Source organism: Carcharodon carcharias, chromosome 18 (genome assembly GCF_017639515.1).
Source record: "Carcharodon carcharias isolate sCarCar2 chromosome 18, sCarCar2.pri, whole genome shotgun sequence".
Classification (NCBI taxonomy): Eukaryota; Metazoa; Chordata; class Chondrichthyes; order Lamniformes; family Lamnidae; genus Carcharodon; species Carcharodon carcharias.
The window spans coordinates 85,365,492-85,385,867 of NC_054484.1; the positions used below are offsets into that span (position 1 = coordinate 85,365,492).

General features: G+C 53.2%; 1 protein-coding gene across 1 annotated transcript in view; it reads left to right on the forward strand.

The window, feature by feature from the left end:
- Window positions 1-468: 468 nt before the first annotated feature.
- The window catches only part of sms (spermine synthase), a 72,952-nt gene continuing 53,044 nt past the window's right edge, over window positions 469-20,376 (forward strand). Inside the window, exons 1-3 of the mRNA XM_041211729.1 lie at window positions 469-590; window positions 11,489-11,609; window positions 14,299-14,392. Coding sequence (XP_041067663.1) covers window positions 545-590; window positions 11,489-11,609; window positions 14,299-14,392 — 261 coding nt within the window. The 5' untranslated portion in view covers window positions 469-544. The remainder of the gene's footprint in view (window positions 591-11,488; window positions 11,610-14,298; window positions 14,393-20,376) is intronic.

A 20,376-nucleotide genomic window follows, 5' to 3' on the forward strand; every position in this document is an offset into this window, starting at 1 on the left:
GAGTCACATGTAGGCCAGACCAGGTAAGGATGGCAGATTCCCTGCCCGACTTCTGCTCCTGTGTCTTATGGTCTTATTGGTATTCAGAAATCTGTCAATCTCTGCTTTAAACATACTCAATGACTGATCTTCCACAGCCCTCTGGGGTATAGAACCCGACAATGATGGCGCAGGCTCGATGGGCTGAATGGCCCACTCCGCACCTATTTCTTAGGATCTGAAGTGGGCGTGATGGTGGGCGGGGCCTTACCAGGAGGAGGGGCCTGTACTGAGTGGGCGGGTTCCGACCCCTGCACAGGTGGGCGGGTCTACAGGCGGGGCCCTGTCTCCCGGTGGGCGGGGCCCTGTCCCCCCCCCCAGTGGGCGGGGCCTTGTTCGCAGGTAGGTGGGACCGGGTCTAATGGTGGGCGTGGCTCCGTCCTCGGTAGGCAGGTCCAGTGTCTCACGGTGGGCGTGGCTCCGTCCTCGGTGGGCGGGCCCTGTTGTCCCCCCACCCCGGGTGGGCGGAGCCAAGTCCCGCTCGGCATGGCCAGCAGCTCGTACCATGGCCGCCCAGCAGCACCTCTTGGATTTCTGTCTCTCGGCGCCAGGTGAGTCCAGCTGGATCCGTCGAGCAAACAGTACCGGGCCTTCGGCCTGGCTTTGCGGGCCCGGGGCTCCCGCACAGTCTAACACTGACTCGCAGGCCCCGCGGCGGAAGGTTCACACGGTCCGGGGCACCGGATTGGCCGCTGGGGAATGGGCCTGTGAGCGAGCCAGGGCCCCGGGGGGAAAGCAGAGCAGGAAACCCCGCTCGCCCATGTCCGGGCCTAGGCAGCCGATCTCAGAGACGACGGCATCGCAGATTCCAGCTGCCCTGGGCCCCGGGTCGCAATCTCCACCGGCCACAGGCTTATCTTATGATCACTCCCTCCCCAGTCTCCCCCCCAGAACCCATCCTCCCCGATCTCCCCCCCCACCCCATCTCTCCCCAATCTCCCCCCCCACCCCATCCCTCCCCAATCTCCCCCCCCATTCCCTCCCCGATCTCTCCCCCCATCCTCCCCAATCTCCCCCCCATTCCCTCCCCGATCTCTCCCCCTATCCTCGCCAATCTCTCCCCCCATCCTCCCCAATCTCCCTCCCCAATCTCCCCCCCATTCCCTCCCCGATCTCTCCCACCATCCTCCCCAATCTCTCCCCCCATCCTCCCCAATCTCCCTCCCCAATCTCCCCCCATTCCCTCCCCGAACTCTCCCCCCATCCTCCCCAATCTCCCCCCCAGTCTCCTCTCCATTCTCCACAATCTCCCCCATCCCTCCCCAATCTCCCCCCCATTCCCTCCCCGATCTCTCCCCCCATCCTCCCCAATCTCTCCCCCCATCCTCCCCAATCTCTCCCCCCATCCTCCCTGATTTCCCCCCATCCTCCCTGATTTCCCCCCATCCTCCCCGATCTCCCCCCATCCTCCCCGATCTCCCCCCATCATCCCCGATCTCCCCCCATCCTCCCCGATCTCACCCCTGTCCTCCCCGATGTCCACCCCATCCTCCCCGATCTCCCCCCCATCATCCCCGATGTTCCTCCCATCCTCCCTGATCTCCCCCCATCCTCCCCAATCTCTCCCCCATCCTCCCCGACCTCCCCCCATCCTCCCCAAACTCCACCCCCCATCCTCCCCAAACTCCACCCCCCATCCTCCCCAAACTCCACCCCTCATCCTCCCAGGATCACCCCCCCATCATCCCCAAACTCCCCCCCATCCTCCCCAATCTCCCCCCATCCTCCCCGATCTCCCCCCCATCCTCCCCGATCTCCCCCCCCATCCTCCCCGATCTCCCCCCACATCCTCACCGATCTCCCCCCATCCTCCCTGATCTCCCCCCCCATCCTCCCCGATCCCCCCCTCATCCTCACCGATCTCCCTCCCCCATCCTCCCCGATCTCCCCCCCATCCTCCCCGATCTCCCCCCCATCCTCCCCGATCTCCACCCCAATCCTCCACGATCTCCACCCCCATCCTCCCCGATCTCCCCCCATCCTCCCCGATCTCCCCCCCATCCTCCCCAATCTTCCCCCCCATCCTCCCCAATCTCCCCCCCATCCTCCCCAATCTCCCCCCATCCTCCCCAATCTCTGCCCCCCATCCTCCCCAAACTCTGCCCCCCATCATCCCCAATCACTGCCCCCCAACCTCCCCAATCTCTGCCCCCCATCCTCCCCAATCTTTGCCCCCCATCCTCCCCAACCTCCCCCCATCATCCCCAATCTCCCCCCATCCTCCCCAATCTCCCCCCATCCTCCCCAATCTCTCCCCCATCCTCGCCGATCTCTGCCCCCCATCCTCCCCAATCTCCCCCCATCCTCCCCGATCTCCCCCCCATCCTCCCCGATCTCCCCCCCCATCCTCCCCGATGTCCCCCCATCCTCCCCGATGTCCCCCCCATCCTCTCCGATCTCCCCCCCGATCCTCTCCGATCTCCCCCCCCATCCTCCCCGATCTCCCCCCCATCCTCCCCGATCTCCCCCCCATCCTCCCCGATCTCTCCCCCATCCTCCCCGATCTCCCCCCAATCCTCCCCGATATGCCCCCCATCCTCCCCGATATGCCCCCCATCCTCCCCGATCTCCCCCCCCATCCTCCCCGATCTCCCCCCATCCTCCCCAATCTCCCCCGCCTCCTCCCCAATCTCCCCCGCCTCCTCCCCAATCTTTGCCCGCCTCCTCCCCAATCTTTGCCCCCCATCCTCCCCAACCTCCCCCCATCATCCCCAATCTCCCCCCATCCTCCCCGATCTCCCCCCCATCCTCCCTGATCTCCCCCCCATCCTCCCCGATCTCCCCCCCCATCCTCCCCGATCTCTCCCCCCCATCCTCCGCGATCTCTCCCCCCATCCTCCCCAATCTCCCCCACCTCCTCCCCAATCTCCCCCGCCTCCTCCCCAATCTCCCCCGCCTCCTCCCCAATCTCCCCACATCCTCCCTGATCTCCCCCCCCCATCCTCCCCGATCTCCCCCCATCCTCCCCGATCTCCCCCACATCCTCCGCGATCTCTGCCCCCCATCCTCCCCGATCTCCCCGATCTCCCCGCCAATCCTCCCCGATCTCCCCCCCCATCCTCCCCGATCTCCCGCACATCCTCCCCGACCTCCCCCCCATCCTCCCCGATCTCCCCCCATCCTCCCCGATCTCCCCCCATCCTCCCCGATCTCCCCCCCAATCCTCCCTGATCTGCCCCCCATCCTCCCCGATCTCCCCCCCATCCTCCCCAATCTCCCCCACATCCTCCCCGATCTCCCCCCCCATCCTCCCCAATCTCCCCCCATCCTCCCCGATCTCTCCACCCCATCCTCCGCGATCTCTCCCCCCTCATCCTCCGCGATCTCTGCCCCCCATCCTCCCCGATCTCTCCCCGATCTCCCCCCCATCCTCCCCGATCTCCCCCCCCATCCTCCCCGATCTCCCCCACCATCCTCCCTGATCTGCCCCCCCATCCTCCCCAATCTCCCCCCATCCTCCCCAAACTCCCCCACATCCTCCCCAATCTCCCCCGCCTCCTCCCCAATCTCCCCACATCCTCCCCAAACTCCCCCCCATCCTCCCCAATCTCCCCCCCCATCCTCCCCAATCTGCCCCCCATCCTCCCCAATCTGCCCCCCATCCTCCCCAATCTCCCCCCCATCCTCCCCGATCTCCCCCCATCCTCCCCAATCTCTCCCCCCCATCCTCCCCAATCTCTCCCCCCCATCCTCCCCGATCTCTCCCCCCCATCCTCCCCGATCTCTGCCCCCATCCTCCCCGATCTCTGCCCCCCATCCTCCCCGATCTCTGCCCCCCATCCTCCCCAATCTCCCCCCATCCTCCCCAATCTCCCCCCCATCCTCCCCAATCTCCCCCGCCTCCTCCCCAATCTCCCCACATCCTCCCCAATCACCCCCCATCCTCCCCAATCTCCCCCCCAGCCTCCCCAATCTGCCTCCCCAATCTCCCCCCCATCATCCCAAATCTCCCCCCATCCTCCCCAATCTCCCCCCCATCATCCCAAATCTCCCCCATCCTCCCCAATCTGCCCCCATCCTCCCCAATCTGCCCCCCATCATCCCAAATCTCGCCACCATCCTCCCTGATCTCCCCCCCATCCTCCCTGATCTCCCCCCCATCCTCCCTGATCTCCCCCCCATCCTCCCCAATTCCCCCCCCATCCTCCCCAAACTCCCCCACATCCTCCCCAATCTCCCCCGCCTCCTCCCCAATCTCCCCACATCCTCCCCAATCTCTCCCCCATCCTCCCCAATCTCCCCCCCATCCTCCCCAATCTCCCCCCCATCCTCCCCAATCTGCTCCCCCATCCTCCCCAATGTCCTCCCCATCCTCCCCGATCTCTGCCCCCATCCTCCCCGATCTCTGCCCCCATCCTCCCCGATCTCTGCCCCCCATCCTCCCCAATCTCCCCCCATCCTCCCCAATCTCCCACCCATCCTCCCCAATCTCCCCCGCCTCCTCCCCAATCTCCCCACATCCTCCCCAATCACCCCCCCATCCTCCCCAATCTCCCCCCCAGCCTCCCCAATCTGCCTCCCCAATCTCCCCCCCATCATCCCAAATCAACTCCCCCATCCTCCCCAATCTCCCCCCCATCCTCCCCGATCTCCCCCCCCATCCTCCCCAATCTGCCCCCCCATTCTCCCCGATCTCCTCCCGCCTCCTCCCCGATCTCCCCCATTCTCCCCAATCTCCCCTCATTCTCCCCAATCTCCCCCCTTCCTCCCCAATCCCCACCATCCTCCCCAATCCCCACCATCCTCCCCAATCTCTCCCCAATCCCCACCATCCTCCCCAATCTCCCCCCTGTCCTCCCCAATCTCCCCCCCGTCCTCCCCTATCTCCCCCCCCAACCTCTCCCTGTCCTCCCCAACCTCCCCCCCAATTTCCCCTCATTCTCCCCAATCTCCCCCCATCCTCCCCAATCCCCCCCACTATCCTCCCCAATCCCCCCCACTATCCTCCCCAATCCCCCCACCATCCTCCCCAATCCCCCCCACCATCCTCCCCAATTCCCCCCACCATCCTCCCCAATCTCCTCCCCAATCCCCCCCACCATCCTCCCCAATCCCCCCCACCACCCTCCCCAATTCCCCCCACCATCCTCCCCAATCCCCCCCACCATCCTCCCCAATCCCCCCCACCATCCTCCCCAATCCCCCCCACCATCCTCCCCAATCCCCCCCACCATCCTCTCCAATCCCCACCATCCTCTCCGATCTCGCCCCCATTCTCCTCGATCTCCCCGATACCTCCCATCCTCCCCGATACCTCCCATCCTCCCTGATACCCCCCCATCCTCCCCGATCTTTTTACCCCCCCAATCTCCTTAGCACCCATCACCTTTGCCCTGCGCCCCCCAATCTCCTTTCCCCCACGCCCCTCCAATCTCCTTTCCCCTGCGACTCCCAATCTCCTTTGCCCCGCACCCCTCCAATCTCCTTTGCCCCGCGCCCCCCCAATCTCCTTTGCCCCGCACCCCCCCAATCTCCTTTGCCCCACCCCCCCCCAATGCCTTTGCCCCACGCCCCCAATCTCCTTTGCCCCATGCCCCCCAAATCTCCTTTGCCCCTGCGCCCCCAATCTCCTTTGCCCCGCGCCCCCCAGTCTCCTTTGCCCCGCGCGCCCCCTATGTCCTTTGCCCCGCGCCACCCCGATCTACTTTGCCCCGCGCCCCCCAATCTCCTTTGCCCCTCGCCCCCCAATCTCCTTTGCCCCGTGCCCCCCAAATCTCCTTTGCCCCCGCGCCCCCAATCTCCTTTGCCCCGCGCCCCCAATCTCCTTTGCCCCGCGCCCCCCAATCTCCTTTGCCCCGCACCCCCCCAATCTCCTTTGCCCCGCGCCCCCCCAATCTCCTTTGCCCCACGCCCCCCCAATCTCCTTTGCCCCGCGTGCCCCCAATCTCCTTTGCCCCGCGTGCCCCCAATCTCCTTTGCCCCGCGTGCCCCCAATCTCCTTTGCCCCGCGCCCCCCAATCTCCTTTGCCCCGCGCCCCCCAATCTCCTTTGCCCCGCGCCCCCCAATCTCCTTTGCCCCGCGCCCCCTAATCTCTTTTGCCCCACGCCCCACCAATCTCCTTTGCCCCGCGCCCCCCCAATCTCCTGTGCCCTGCACCCCCCCAATCTCCTTCCCCCCCAATCTCCTTCCCCCCCACCATCCAATCTCCCCCCCTCCAATCTTCCCGCCCCACCCTCCAATCTTCCCCCTCAACCCTCCAATCTTCCCCCCCACCCTCCAATCTCCCCCTCTCCCCCCCATTCCCACAATCTCACTCTGTCCCTCCACCACTCACCCAATCTCCCTCTCTCCCCCCCCACTCTCCCAATCTCCCTCTCTCCCCCCCCACTCCCCCAATCTCCCTCTCTCCCCGCCACTCCCACAATCTCCCTCTCTCCCCCCCAATCTCCCTCTCAATCCCCCAATCTCCCATCGCCCCCTCCCCCCTTCACGTCGCCCCACTGCCCCCCTTCACGTCGCCCCCCCCGCTCCCCTTCACGTCACCCCCCCTGCCCCCCTTCACGGCTCCCCCCGCCTGTCGCCCCCCGCCCCCCTTCACGTTGCCCCCTGCTTCCCTTCACGTTGCCCCCCCCGCCCCCTTCATGTCGCCCCCCCCGCCCCCGTTCACGTCGCCCCCCCCCCCGCCCCACTTCACGTTGCCCCCCCGTCCCCTTCACGTCGCCCCCCCGCCCCCCTTCACGTCGCCCCCCCCCGCCCCCCTTCACGTCGCCCCCCGCCCCCTTCACGTCACCCGCCCCACCCCCTTCACGTCGCCCCCCCGCCCCCCTTCACGTCGCCCCCCCCGCCCCCTTCACGTCGCCCCCTCCCCCTTCATGTCGCCCCCCCACCCCCTTCATGTCGCCCCCGCCCCCCCTTCACGTAGCCCCCTTCACGTCGCCCCCCCCCGCCCCCCTTCACGTCGCCCCCCCCCGCCCCCCTTCATGTCGCTCCCCCCACCCCCCTTCTCATCGCCCCCCCCACCCCCCCTTCATGTCGTCCCCACCCCCTTCACGTCGCCCCCGCCCTCTTCACAGCCCCCCCACTCCCCTTCACATCCCCCCCTCCCCCACATTGCCACCCCCAGACCCCTCTCCCCCCCACAACGCCCTCAGACCCCCCTCCTCCCAATCCCCCCCCACCGTGCCTGACCTGCCGCATTTTCCCAGCAATTTCTGTTTTTATTTAGGGGAACTTTGATGAGTCCAGGTGTAATGTATACCATTTGTACTGTTTTTGAAATCAGTTAATGCTTTTGTTGGGGATCTCTTAAGCAAATGCACTGAATGGGTAAGAAGGAGAGGTAGGAAAACGCATTGAGTGGAAGCAGAATGTGCCAGCTTGCAAAATGTTGGTGTGTTAGTCATGTGCTTGCATTGGCTTTGTGGCATTTATGAAAATGTTACTTGTTTTAAACCTTTCTAAATGTATAATGAATTCTGTAATCTAGGAAAGAATGTCCATCTATTCAAAATGGTCTTAGATTGCCTCACAACCAGTGATTATTTTTGAAGGCAGATGAGAGAAATGACTGAATAATCTGTGGAGAGAGAAACAGAGTTAACGTTTTGAGCTCAGTATGACTCTTCAGGTTCAGATGAAGTCACATTGGACTGGACATTAACTCTGTTTCACTCTCCACTGATGCTGCCAGACCTGCTGAGCTTTTCCAGCATCTTGTTTTTATTTCTGATCTCCAGCATCCGCAGTGTTTTGTTTTTGTAGCTGCTTAATCTGCTTGATGATGAGATGTTAAACCAAGGTCATACCTGGCTCTTTAGGTGGATGTAAAAAAGTTCCATGGCACTATTGAAAGATTGGCAGGGAGTTCTTTCAGTATCCTGGCTAATCTTTCTCCCTCAGTCAACATTGCCAAAACACATTGGCAGCTCATTGAATCTCATCGTTGCTGGGATTCTGTTGTGTCCTTGGCAACAGTGATCACACTTCAGAAATAATTTACTTAGCTGTGTAGTGCTTTAGGACATCCTTGAACATCAAGTCCTCTTTTACTAACCAGAGTATCTTTTTTAAACCCTAATAGATGTTTCTGTACTGTCCTTTGCTGTTAATCTGCTCCACAATTCTGTCACCTCCTTGTCAAAAAAAGAGTCTAAATTTCTTATTTTCCTTTGACACATTAACTTTTAACTGTGTCTTCTGGCCCTCAGATTCTGTGCCTAAGAGAAGAACTTTCCAGCTTTCAAATTGGCACCCATTAAACTAGAGCTCAGCTAAAACTCTGCTGCCTGTGTGGTAACTTGCATCATGTCCCACTCATGCATCGATCTTGTGCTCGCTGACCGATAATGACTTTGGTTCAGCAATGGATGTTTTCAGTTCACTCCATGGCCTTGCTCCTCCCTCTCTGTAACCTCTTCCAGCCCTACAACCTTCTGAGATCTCGGCGCTCCAATTCTGGACTGCTGCTTATCCTGGATTTCGTTTCCACCATTTGGTGGTATAGCCTTCAACTGCCTTCATCCTATGATCTGAATTGTTTTTTCTTATTCTTTCATGGGATGTGGGAGTTGCTGGCAGGGCCAGCATTTGTTGCCCATTCTTAATTGCCCTTGAACTGAGCGGCTTGCTAGGACATTTCAGAAGGCAATTTAGAGTCAACCACATTGCTGTGGGTCTGGAGTCAAGGATGGTAGATTTCCTTCCCTACAAGACATCAGTGAACTAGATGGTTTTTTACAACACCAGTGATAGTTTCATGGTCATCAGGAGACTAACTTCCAATTCCAGATTTATTAATTGAATTTAATTCCACCAGCTGCTGTGGTAGATTTGAACCAGTGTCCCCAGAGCATTAGCTTGAGCCTCTGGATTACTATTTCATTGACATTACTGCTACAGCACTGTCCCTCCCCAGCATAGTATGGCTACAGCACAGAAAGAGGCCATTCTGCCCATTGTGTCCATGCAAGAGCAACTCAGCTAAGTCTCATTCCCTCACCCTTTCCCCGCAACTTCTTTTCTCAGGTGCTTATCCAATTCCATTTTGAAAGCCTCTTCGATGCTCGGTGTATTCCAGATCATAGCCTGTTGCTGCATGAAAAAGTTTTTCTTAATTTCACTTTTGGTTCTTGTGCTATTTGCTTTAAGTGGGTGTCCCCCTGCTTCTTGACCCTTCTGCCAATGGGAACAGTTTCTCCTATCTACTCTGTCCAGACCCCTCATGATTGTGCATGCCTTTCAAATGTCTTCTCAACTTTCTCTCGGGAGAACAGCCCCAGGCTCTCCAATCTATCCTTGTAACTGAAGTCCCTCAACCCTGGAATTATTCTTGTAAATCTTTGCTGTACCCCCTCTACTGCCATCAGTCCTTCCCCAAGTGTGGTGCCCAATATTGGACACAATACTCTAGTTGATCTGGAATTCCCTCCCTGAACCGCAATGACACTCTACTTCTCTCTTTTAAGATATGCTTTAAAATCTACTTCTTTTGGTGTTTGGTCACCCATCCTAATATCTCCTATTATGACTTGGTGCCAAATTTCATCGATAATCATCCTGTGAGAAGTGCCTTGAGTTGTGTTACTATAGTGATGGCACTGTAAAGTACAAATTGTTACTGGCCTGTATGAGGCTGCACCCCTTAACCCCCAAAACCGTCTGTCCTCCAGAGAGTAAGAAAGCTGGTAAACAATCATTCCACTTCAAAAGAACACAAGAAATATGAGCAGGAATAGACCACCCGGCCAGCCTAGCCTGCTCCGCCATTCAATACAATCATAGCTGATCTTGGACTTCAACTCCCTTTTCCTGCCTGCTCTCCATATCCCTTAATACCCAGAGGGAGCAAAAATCTGCCTATCCTAGCCCTAAATATATTCAATGATGGTGTATCCACAACCCTCTGGGATAGAGAATTCCAAAGATTCACAACCCTTTGGTTGAAGAAATTACTCCTCATCTCAGTCCTAAATGATCGGCCCCTTATCCTGAGACTGCGTCCCCGTGTTTTAGATTTCCCAGCTAATGGAAAAAATCTCTCTGAGTCCACCCTATCAAGCCCCTTCAGAATTTTTTAAGTTTCGATGAGATCACCTCTCACCCTTCTAAACTCCAGGAAGTGTAAGCCCAATTTACTCAGCCTCTTGCCACAGGCCAACCTCATCCCAGGGACCAATCTAGTGAACTACTACCTCTCCCGCCTCTAATGCAAGTATATCTTTTCTTAAATATGGAGACCAAAATTACACACACTATTCCAGATGTGGTCTCACCAAAACCTTGTACAACTCTAACAAGACTTTATTCTTGCATTCCAATCCCCTTTCAATAAATATTAACATGCCATTTGCCTTTCTAAAGGCACCTACACCTTTGCTGCACCTGCATGTTAACTTTCTGCATTCCTTGTATGAATACACCCAAGTCCCTTTGGACATCAACAACACAAATTTCACCCCTTTTAAAATAAAAAATTCTGCTTTTATTTGCTTTTCACTAAGACTTTTTCATTCAGGATTCAACCCTGCAGCTCTCTGGGCTCTCTTGAATAATTCTGCATCTTTAATGAGACTATAATGGAACTCAGTGCTCCTCATGTGACCTTACCAAGGCTGTGTACAACTTGTATACACTTTGATTTAGAAATCTCACCCTGAGCTATGCATCCCAAGATGTTCTTTTCTCTTTCGCTTCTGAGGGGGAGGCGATGGTATTGGGGGGAGTGGTATTGTCGCTGGACTAGTAATCCAGAGACCCAGGGTAATAACCTGGGTTCGAAGCCTGCCATGACAGGTGGTGGCATTTGAATTCCATAAAAATCTGGAATTAAAGGTCTAATGATGACCATGAAACTATAGTTGATTGTTGTACAAACCCATCTGTTCATGGCCTTTAGTGGAGGAAACCTGCTGTGTTTACCTGGTCTTGCCTACATGTGACAGTAATGTGTTTGACTCTTAAATGTCCCTCTGAACAAGGGCAATTAGGGATGAGCAATAAATGATGGCCTAGCCAGTGATGCCCACATCCCATGAATGAATAAAAAAAACACACAATGTCTAGTTTCAGTGACTTTATGCACCAAAACCTCAGATCTCTTGCTCAGCATATTGCTGTTTGAATTTTAGTCCACGTTCTTACTTCTACATAAGCCCATGACTTTGCACTTAGCTGTGTTGTACTTTGTCTGACATTTTTGTTCACTGCCCTAACCTAGTCCAAGTTCCTTTGGATTTTTCATTTTGTTCTCAGGACGTGGTTGCTGCTGTCATAGTTGACCCTTATTGCCCATCTCTAAATGCCCTGAGAAGGTAGTGTTGGGCCTTCTTGACCCCTTGCATTTCTTGGGGTGAAGGTGCTTCCCGTGCTAAAGCAGGAATAGCTTTATTGCGCAAGTCATGATGCTGTGTGACTACACCTGAAGGCACAGCGTTAATTTAACAATGTTGAGAGCTAACTAATATATCTGCAATCACAAGTTAACATGAGTTTGATTTTCTTTCCCTCCAGCTGATGGCAGGACTGTTCTTGAAGCATTGCAGCCCATTTTTCAAGAACAAAGTATGACAGAGACAGTTCACAATTTAGGAGAAAATGGGTATTTGGTAACGTATGTTGCAAAGAGTGGCAGGTAAGAGAGTTTTCAAGCCAGCCATATCCACTGACATATGTATGGCCAGTGTTATCCTGTCAGCCTCCTTCTCTAGTTTCTCTCCCCATCTTCCCTTATGCTCTTACCATTCTCATCTTGTAGCACCTCCTGCTGCCTCAACCCTATTTAAACTAAACTGCTGGCAACCAATTTCCCTTCCTGTCATGTTAGCTGTTGTTAACATTCTCTTCCCTTTGGCATTGACCCCCCCCCCCCCACCCCCTCCCACCCTTCAAATCAATCTCCACCCCTCAGAGAAAACCCTTGACTCCTCCACATTGCAAATTACCTCCCCATTTCCAACCTCCCTTTCTTCTCAAGTCCTTGAACATGATGTTGCCTCTCGAATCTGTGCCCATCTTTCTGGAAACTTGATGTTTGAGTCTCTCCAATCAGATATCTGTCTCGCCATAGCACCCAAACAGCACTTAACAAAGTGACATGCTGTGTGACTGTGATAACCCCCATCCCTCCTCGTCATCCTCATTTTGTTTTACCACTCCGTCTTACTCAAAAGCTCCAGCTGGGTTGGAGTGTATATTCATCTGTTTTCTTCCTTATATAGTCAGTCATAGCCAGAGAATCACTTTTCAATGGCTTCATTTTCCATTCCCAGACTGGTGTCCCCAGGAATTGGTCTATGTCCCTGTCCTGTTCCTCAACTACATGCTGCCCTTGGCAATATCATCCAAAAGTCGTTGGTTTCCACGTGTGTACAGACGTCACCCCTTTGTACCTTGCCACCACCTTTCCCAACTCTTCCACAGTTGCTAAATCCTCCGACTGCTTATCCAACATCTAATATTGGATAAACAGAAAGTTCTTCCAACTAAATATTGGGAAGACCAAAGCCATTTTCTTCAGTCCCTGCCACCTCTCCCTGGCAACTGTCTCAGGCTGAACCAGATTGTTGCCAACCCTGGTGCTATATTTGACCATAAGCTCAGCTTCTGATCTCGTATTTGCACCATAACAAAGACCTGCCTATTTCCATCTCTGTAACTTCGCTGACTCTGCCCCATCTCAGTTTGCCTACTGCTGAAACCCTCATCCATGCGTTTGTTACCCCTAGGCTTCACTATCCCAATGCAATCCTGGCCAGCCTCCCAAATCCCACCCTCTGGAAATTTGAAATCATCCAAAACTATGTCCTAAATTGCATTAATTTCTGTTCATCCATCACCCCTGTGCTAGCTGACCTACATTGTCTCTCGTTTAAGCAACGTCTTGATTTTAAAATTCTCGTCTTTGTTTTTAGATCCTTCTGTGGCCTCACAACTTCCTTTCTTTGTAATTTTTCCTTGCACCACAACCTGCCTAGAAAGCTGCACTGCTCTAATTCTAGCCACTTGGGCACCTCCAAATGTATTTGCACCACCGTTGGTGGCCATACTTTCAGCTGCCTCGACCCTAAGCTCTGAAATTTCCTCTCTACACCTCTCCATCTTTACCTTTCTCTCCTCCTTTAAGATACTCCTTAAAACCTTCCTCTGACCAAGATTTTTGTCATCTGCCCGAATATCTCCATATGTGGCTCCATGTCAAATTTTGTTTGATAACGCTCGTGTGACACGCCTTGGGACATTTTGTTACTTCAAAAATGCTTTCACAATAAAGTTGTGAAATAAGTGTTTGTGTGTGTTATCTGTCTGTTGTACTCTGGCTTTCTCACATTCCTGTGTGTGTGTCTGTGTGTGTGTGTGTGTGTGTGTGTGTATGTGTGTGTCTGCGTGTGTCTGCGTGTGTCTGCGTGTGTGTGTCTTTATCTTCCGTCCTCTATCATTTGTTTATGCTCCATATACCAGGGGATTGAGTTGTTGTATTACAGGGGGGTACTTGCAAGGGCAAGTTCTCTTTGACAGTGAATTGCAGGAATTTTAATTGTATTTTGTTATTCCCTCCCCTCTCACCCTGTTCTCAAATCATCCAACTGTTCCATTTCTTTCTTGCAAAAGTAGGATTGCCTGAGTAGCATGTGAAAGAGAGACATTCATAATAGAAATAGATGTTGAAATTAAATGTAGAAGCTAAATCTGAAAGTTTGCAGGGTCCAGGATTATACATATGCTAATATGTAGAAGCAGGTTGGAGTGAGAAATTAATTTTTCAAAAATCTTTGGATGTGGAAATTGTGCCAAAGGACTGGGTGGGGGGGGGGGGGGGGGGGGGGGGGGTGGGGGGTTTGGTGGTGGTGGTAAATACCGTGCTCCGGTTTCTTTACAAAGCATAGGAATGTAAAAAATAGGAGCAGGAGTCGGTCATTTGGCCCCTTGAGCCTGCTCCACCATTCATTAAGATCATGGCTGATCTGATTGTGGCCTTAAGACCACTTTCCTGCCTGTCCTTCACAACCCTTGACTTCCTTGTAGATCAAAAATCTGTCTAACTCAGCCTTGAATATATTCAGTGCCCCACTCCACTGCTCTCTAGGGTAAAGAATTCCAAAGATTAATGGCCCTCTGAGAGAAGAAATTCCTCTCCATCTTCGTCTTAACTGAGACCCCCCTTATTTTTAAGCTATGGCCCCTGGTTCTAGGTTCCCACCAGAAAGGATAAACCAGACAATTATAGACTGTTGTTTTGCTGGTAGTGCAGTTATATAAAATGGGGCCCAAGTTGTGCAAACACAATACTGTTTTTTTAAACTGTAATGAATTTTTACTTGCAGCTTTGCCACTCTGAGAATGTATACGGATAAGCTACTGACATTTGACATTCATAGCTATGAAGCAGATAACAAAGGACGAGCAGCAATTGAAACGGTAATTATTGGACATAGACCCCTCCACTTTTACTACAGTAACAGTTTTATTCTGCAATGGTACTGTCACTTTTTTGTGACGTGCATAGGAATGTAGGAATTACGGAATGAACAGAGACCTGGGTTCATCAGGTGCCTTCGACCACCTTTTATTGTGTTCAGTTTTTTTGCTGTGACCTGGTTTAAAATGGCAGAGGAGGGTTGGAAAAGAATTGATGAGTCTGCATAAGGCACTGCACAGTCACAACCTGGAGTAAGGTGGACCATTCTAGTCACCCAACTAGAACTCAAATTCCCAGGTATTGAGGCGGTACACAATGGATAACCAGCTGATACCCAGCTGAAGATTATAAGGTTGAGGATCCCTGGGATTGTGTCTAGAGGGCACGATACTCAAGATCATTAAGGGAATTGATAAATTGCACCTTGATCTGTCCGGAATCTCCATTAGCCCTAGCACGATAGGACACAGGTTCAGGATTAGAAGCAAAAGAAGTTAAAGTTTGCATTAGGTCAAAGAAAGTGGCTTATAATGTTGACTGAACAAGTGGTAAGCCTGAGGATTGGGAGTAATTTAGAATCCAGCAAAGGAGGACCAAGAAACTGATAAACAAAGGGAAAAGAGAATATGAATTCAAGCCAGCAAGAAACATGAGCTTCCTTAGGTATGCGGAAATGAAAAGATTAGCAAGGACAAATGTAGGTCCATTACAGGTGGAGACAGGAGAATTTATAATGGAGAATAGAGAAATGGTGGAGAAACTAAACAATTACTTTGTGTTTGTCTTCATGGAATAAGGTACAAAAAATCTACTAGAAATATTAGGGAACCAAGAGACTACTGAAAATGAGGAACTGAAAAAAATAGTATTAATAAAGAGGTACCAATCAAAATTAATTGGATTAAATGTTGATAATTCCCCTGGACCTGATGAGCTACACCCCATAGTGTTGAAGGCGGTGGCTATAGAGATGGTGGATGCATTGGTGGTTATCTTTCAAAATTCAGGTTCCTGCAGACTGGAAAGTAGCAAATGTAACCTCACTATTTAAGAAAGGAGGAGAGAGAAAACTGAGAACTACAGACCTGTTAGTTTGTCAATAGTAGGGAAAATATTAGAATCCGTTATAATGGATGTGGGCAGAGTCAACATGGATTTATGAAAGGGAAATCATGTTTGACAAACTTAGTGGAGTTTTTCTGAGAATGTCACTTGTAGCATAGATAAAGGGGAACCAGTTGGTTGTATTTGGATTTTCAGAAAGCTTTTGATAAGATCCTACATGGGAGGTTCGTAAACAAAATTAGAGTGCATGGGATTGGGGGTAATATACTGGCTTGGACTGATGATTGCTTAACAGAAAACAAGAGTAGGAATAAGTGGATTGTTCTCAGGATGGCAAGCTGTTACTAGTGGGGTACCGCAAGGATCAGTACTAGGGCCGCAGCTGTTCACAATATATATGAATGATTTGGATGTGGGGACCAAATGTAATATTTTCAAATTTGCTGATGACACAAAACTAGGTGGGAATGTAAGTTGTGAGGATGCAAGGAGTCTTCAAGGGGACTTGGGCAGGCTGAGTGAGTGGGCAAGAACATGGCAGGTGGAATATAATGTGAATGTGTGAAGTTATCCACTTTGGTAGAAAAAACAGAAAGGCAGAGTATTACTTAAATGGTGAGAGATTGGGAAGTGTTGATGTCCAAAGGGACCTGGGTGTCTTTGTTCATGAGTCACTAAAAGCTAGCATGCAGGTTCAAGAAGCAATTAAGAAGGCAGATGGTATGTGGCCTTAATTGCAAAGAGATTTGAGCACTGAAGTAAAGATATCTTGCTGCAATTGTATAGAGCCTTGGTGAGACTGCACCTGGAACATTATGTACAGTTTTGGTCTCCTCATTTAAGAAAGGATATACTTGTCATAGAGGGAGTTCATGGGAGTCACCAGACTGGTTCCTGGGATGGTGAGATTGTCTTATCAGACACAATTGAGGAAACTGGGCCTGTATTCTCTCAAATTTCTAAGAATGAGGGGTGACCTTATTGAAACTTATAAAATTATTTTAGGGCATGACAGGGTGGATGTAGAAAAGATGTTTCCCCTGGCTGGTGAGTCTGAAGGCAGAGAACAAAGTCTCAGAATAATGGACAGGCCATTTAAGACTGAGTTGAGAAGAATTTCTTCACTCAGAGGGTGGTGAGTGTTTGGAATTCTCTACCCCAGAGGGCCGTGGAAGCTCAATCATTGAGCGTGTTCAAGACAGAAATCAATAGATTTCTGTTTCCTAATGACATTAAGGGATTTGGGGATAGTAAGGAAAAATGGCATAGTGGTAGCTGATCAGCCATGATGTTGAATGGCGAAGCAAGCTTGAGGGGCTGAATGACTGATTCCTCCTATTCCTATGCTCATTTGTACTATAGCTCAAGCAGGGATGTGACTGGGCTGTCTGGGAAAATCGTGGGAGCGGAATGTTTGGAAAATGCTATGTTCTTAAACATGTGCAGTCATATTTAATAGGGCTATTATGCATGCACGTTTGCATTTGTGTCCATTTAATGGAGTTATGCGTTAAACACCATGAGATGTTTCTTTACATTAAAAGCAGTATAAAAATGTGAGTGGTTTTGTGGGTTACATTTTTATGTGCCTGCGAAAACCATTCTACAGTCATTTTATATTTGTGTGCAATGGGGTTGCATAGTTTTTGAAGGGAGTGGGATAAGTTGAGAAGGTCATTAAAAAGGCATATGGTACCCTTGATTCTATTAATTGTGCAATAGAGTACAAAAGCAAGGAAGTTATGCTGAACCTTTCTAAAATACAGTTGAGGCCTCCGCTGGAGAGTTGTGGCCCAATCTGGGCACCGCACTTGAACCATGTCAAGGCCTTGGAAACGGTGCTGAGGCTGTTTACTAGAATGGTACCAGGGATGTGAGTCTTCAGTTAGGTAGAGGGATTACAGAAACTGGCATCGCAACCCCTTGCAACAGGGAAGGTTTTTGGGGAGATTTAACAGGAAGGAGTCTTTAAAGCCAAAGGCTTTGATAGAGGAAACTAGGAGAAACTGTTTCCAGTAGCTGAAGGATGGGTAACCAGGGAAAATAGGTTTAAAGTGATTGTTAAAACAACCAGAGTTGAGAAGACATCTCACGGAGAGAGTTATAATGATCCAGAATGTGCTGCCTGAAAGGAAGGTGGAAGCAGATTCAGTAGTAACTTTCAAAAGGGATTTGTATAAATACCTGAAAGGGGAAAATTTGTAGGGCTATGGGAAAGGAGCAAGAGTGTGGGACTAATTAGGTACCACTTTCAAAGAGCTACCAGAGGAATGTTGGGCCTAGTGGCCTCATTGTATACTTTTGTGAGTCAAATCACATGTATTTTGAGTTGGTACCCCTGTACGTTTTTGGATAAACTGTGAATCCTAGTGGCATGTGAGAAAATTCAAGGGGACATTTAATGCTATTTGAGGGTATGAGGCAGTTTGAGGAAATTGAGAGGTATTAGTTCTTTGGGGTTGGCCAGATATTCCACATGGTTCTGTATGTACCTACTTTTCTGGAAGCGTAGGTTTTTCTAACACAAAAACAGGCCAGTAAGCCTATCACGTTTTTACTGGTGAGCCACACAGTCTAATCCAGTGCTTCCCAAAATTTTTCCCACTGTGACCCCATATTAATGCTTTACAATTTGGTGTGAGCCCAGAGTGGGGTAGGGGGAAGAGAGTTGCTGAGTCAGGGAGTGGGGGGAGGGTGGAGAGATGTTGAGCAGGAGTTAGGGGGCGGGGAGGGGGAGAGATGTTGAACGTGAGTGGGGGGGGAGAAGAGAGATATTGAGTTGGGGGAGGAGGGAGGGAGATATTGTACGGGAGTGGGGGCGGCAGGGAGAGATGTTGAGTGGGAGTGGGAGAGATGTTGAGCGGGATTGAGGGGGGAGGGGGAGAGATGTTGAGCTGGATTGGGGGGGGGGGGGAGAGATGTTGAGCGGGATTGAGGGGGAGGGGGAGAGATGTTGAGCGGGATTGAGGAGGGAAGGGGAGAGATGTTGAGCGGGATTGAGGGGGGAGGGGGAGAGATGTTGAGTGGGATTGAGAGGGGGGAGAGATGTTGAGCGGGATTGAGAGGGAAGTGGGAGAGATGTTGAGTGGGATTGAGGAGGGAGGGGGGAGAGATGTTGAATGGGATTGAGGGGGGAGTGGGGAGAGATGTTGGGCGGGATTGAGGGGGGAGGGGGGAGAGATGTTGAGCGGGGTTGAGGGGGGAGGGGGGAGAGATGTTGAGCGGGATTAAGGGGGGAGCGGGAGAGATGTTGAGCGGGATTAAGGGGGGAGCGGGAGAGATGTTGAGCGGGATTAAGGGGGGAGCGGGAGAGATGTTGAGCGGGATTGAGGGGGGAGCGGGAGAGATGTTGAGCGGGATTGAGGGGGGAGGGGGAGAGATGTAGAGCGGGATTGATGGGGAGGGGGAGAGATGTTGAGTGGGATTGAGAGGGGGGAGAGATGTTGAGCGGGATTGAGGGGGAAGTGGGAGAGATGTTGAGTGGGATTGAGGAGGGAGGGGGGAGAGATGTTGAATGGGATTGAGGGGGGAGGGGGGAGAGATGTTGAGCGGGGTTGAGGGAGGAGGGGGGAGAGATGTTGAGCGGGATTAAGGGCGGAGCGGGAAAGATGTTGAGCGGGATTGAGGGGGGAGCGGGAGAGATGTTGAGCGGGATTGAGGGGAGAGGGGGAGAGTGTGTGAGTGGGATCGGTGAGGAGGGGGAGAAATGTTGAGCGGGGGGGGGGGGAGAGAGAGATCACGAGCGGGAGTGGAGGTGGAGAGAGAGAGATGTCGAGCGGGAGGGGAGGGGGAGAGAAGGGGGAGAGAGAGAAATGTCGAGCGGGAGGGGAGTGGGAGAGAGAGAGATGTCGACCGGGAGGGGAGGGGATGAGAGAGATGTCGAGCGAGAGGGGGAGAGAGAGAGAGAGACGTCGAGTGAGTGAGGAGGGGGAGAGAGAGACTTGTCGAGCGGGAAGGGAGGGGGAGAGAGAGAGCGATGTCGAGCGGGAGGGGTAGAGAGAGAGAGATGTCGAGAGGGAGAGAGAGAGAGATATGGAGCGGGAGGGGAGGTGGAGCGAGAGAGATGTCGACCGAGGGGAGGGAGAGAGAGAGAAATGTCGAGCGGGAGGGGGAGAGAGAGATGTCGAGCGGGAGGGGAGGGGCAGAGAGAGAGATGTCGAGCAGGAGGGGAGGGGGAGCGAGAGAGATGTTGAGCGGGAGGGGAGGGGGAGAGAGAGATGTCGAGCGGGAGGGGAGGGGGAGAGAGAGATGACGAGCGGGAGGGGAGGGGGAGAGAGAGATGACGAGCGGGAGGGGGAGAGAGAGAGAGATGTCGAGCGGGAGGGGGAGAGAGAGAGAGAGATGTCGAGCGGCAGGGTGCGAGAGAGAGAGAGAGATGTCGAGTGGGAGGGCGAGAGGGAGAGAGAGAGATGTTGCGCGGGAGCGGGAGAGAGAGAGATGTCGAGCGGGAGGGGGAGAGAGAGAGAGAGTGATGTCGAGCGGGAGGGGGAGAGAGAGTGATGTCGAGCGGGAGGGGGAGAGAGAGATTTCGAGTGGGAGGGGGAGGGAGAACTGTCGAGCGGGAGGGGAGAGGGAGAGAGAGAGATGTCGAGCGGGAGGGGAGGGAGAGAGAGATAGATGTCGAGTGGGAGGGGGAGAGAGAGAGAGAGTGATGTCGAGCGGGGGGGGAGAGAGAGAGAGAGTGATGTCGAGCGGGAGGGGGAGAGAGAGAGAGAGAGATGTCGAGCGGGAGGGGGAGAGAGAGAGAGAGTGATGTCGAGCGGGAGGGGGAGAGAGAGTGATGTCGAGCGGGAGGGGGAGAGAGAGATTTCGAGTGGGAGGGGGAGGGAGAACTGTCGAGCGGGAGGGGAGAGGGAGAGAGAGATGTCGAGCGGGAGGGGAGTGGGAGAGAGAGAGATAGATGTCGAGTGGGAGGGGA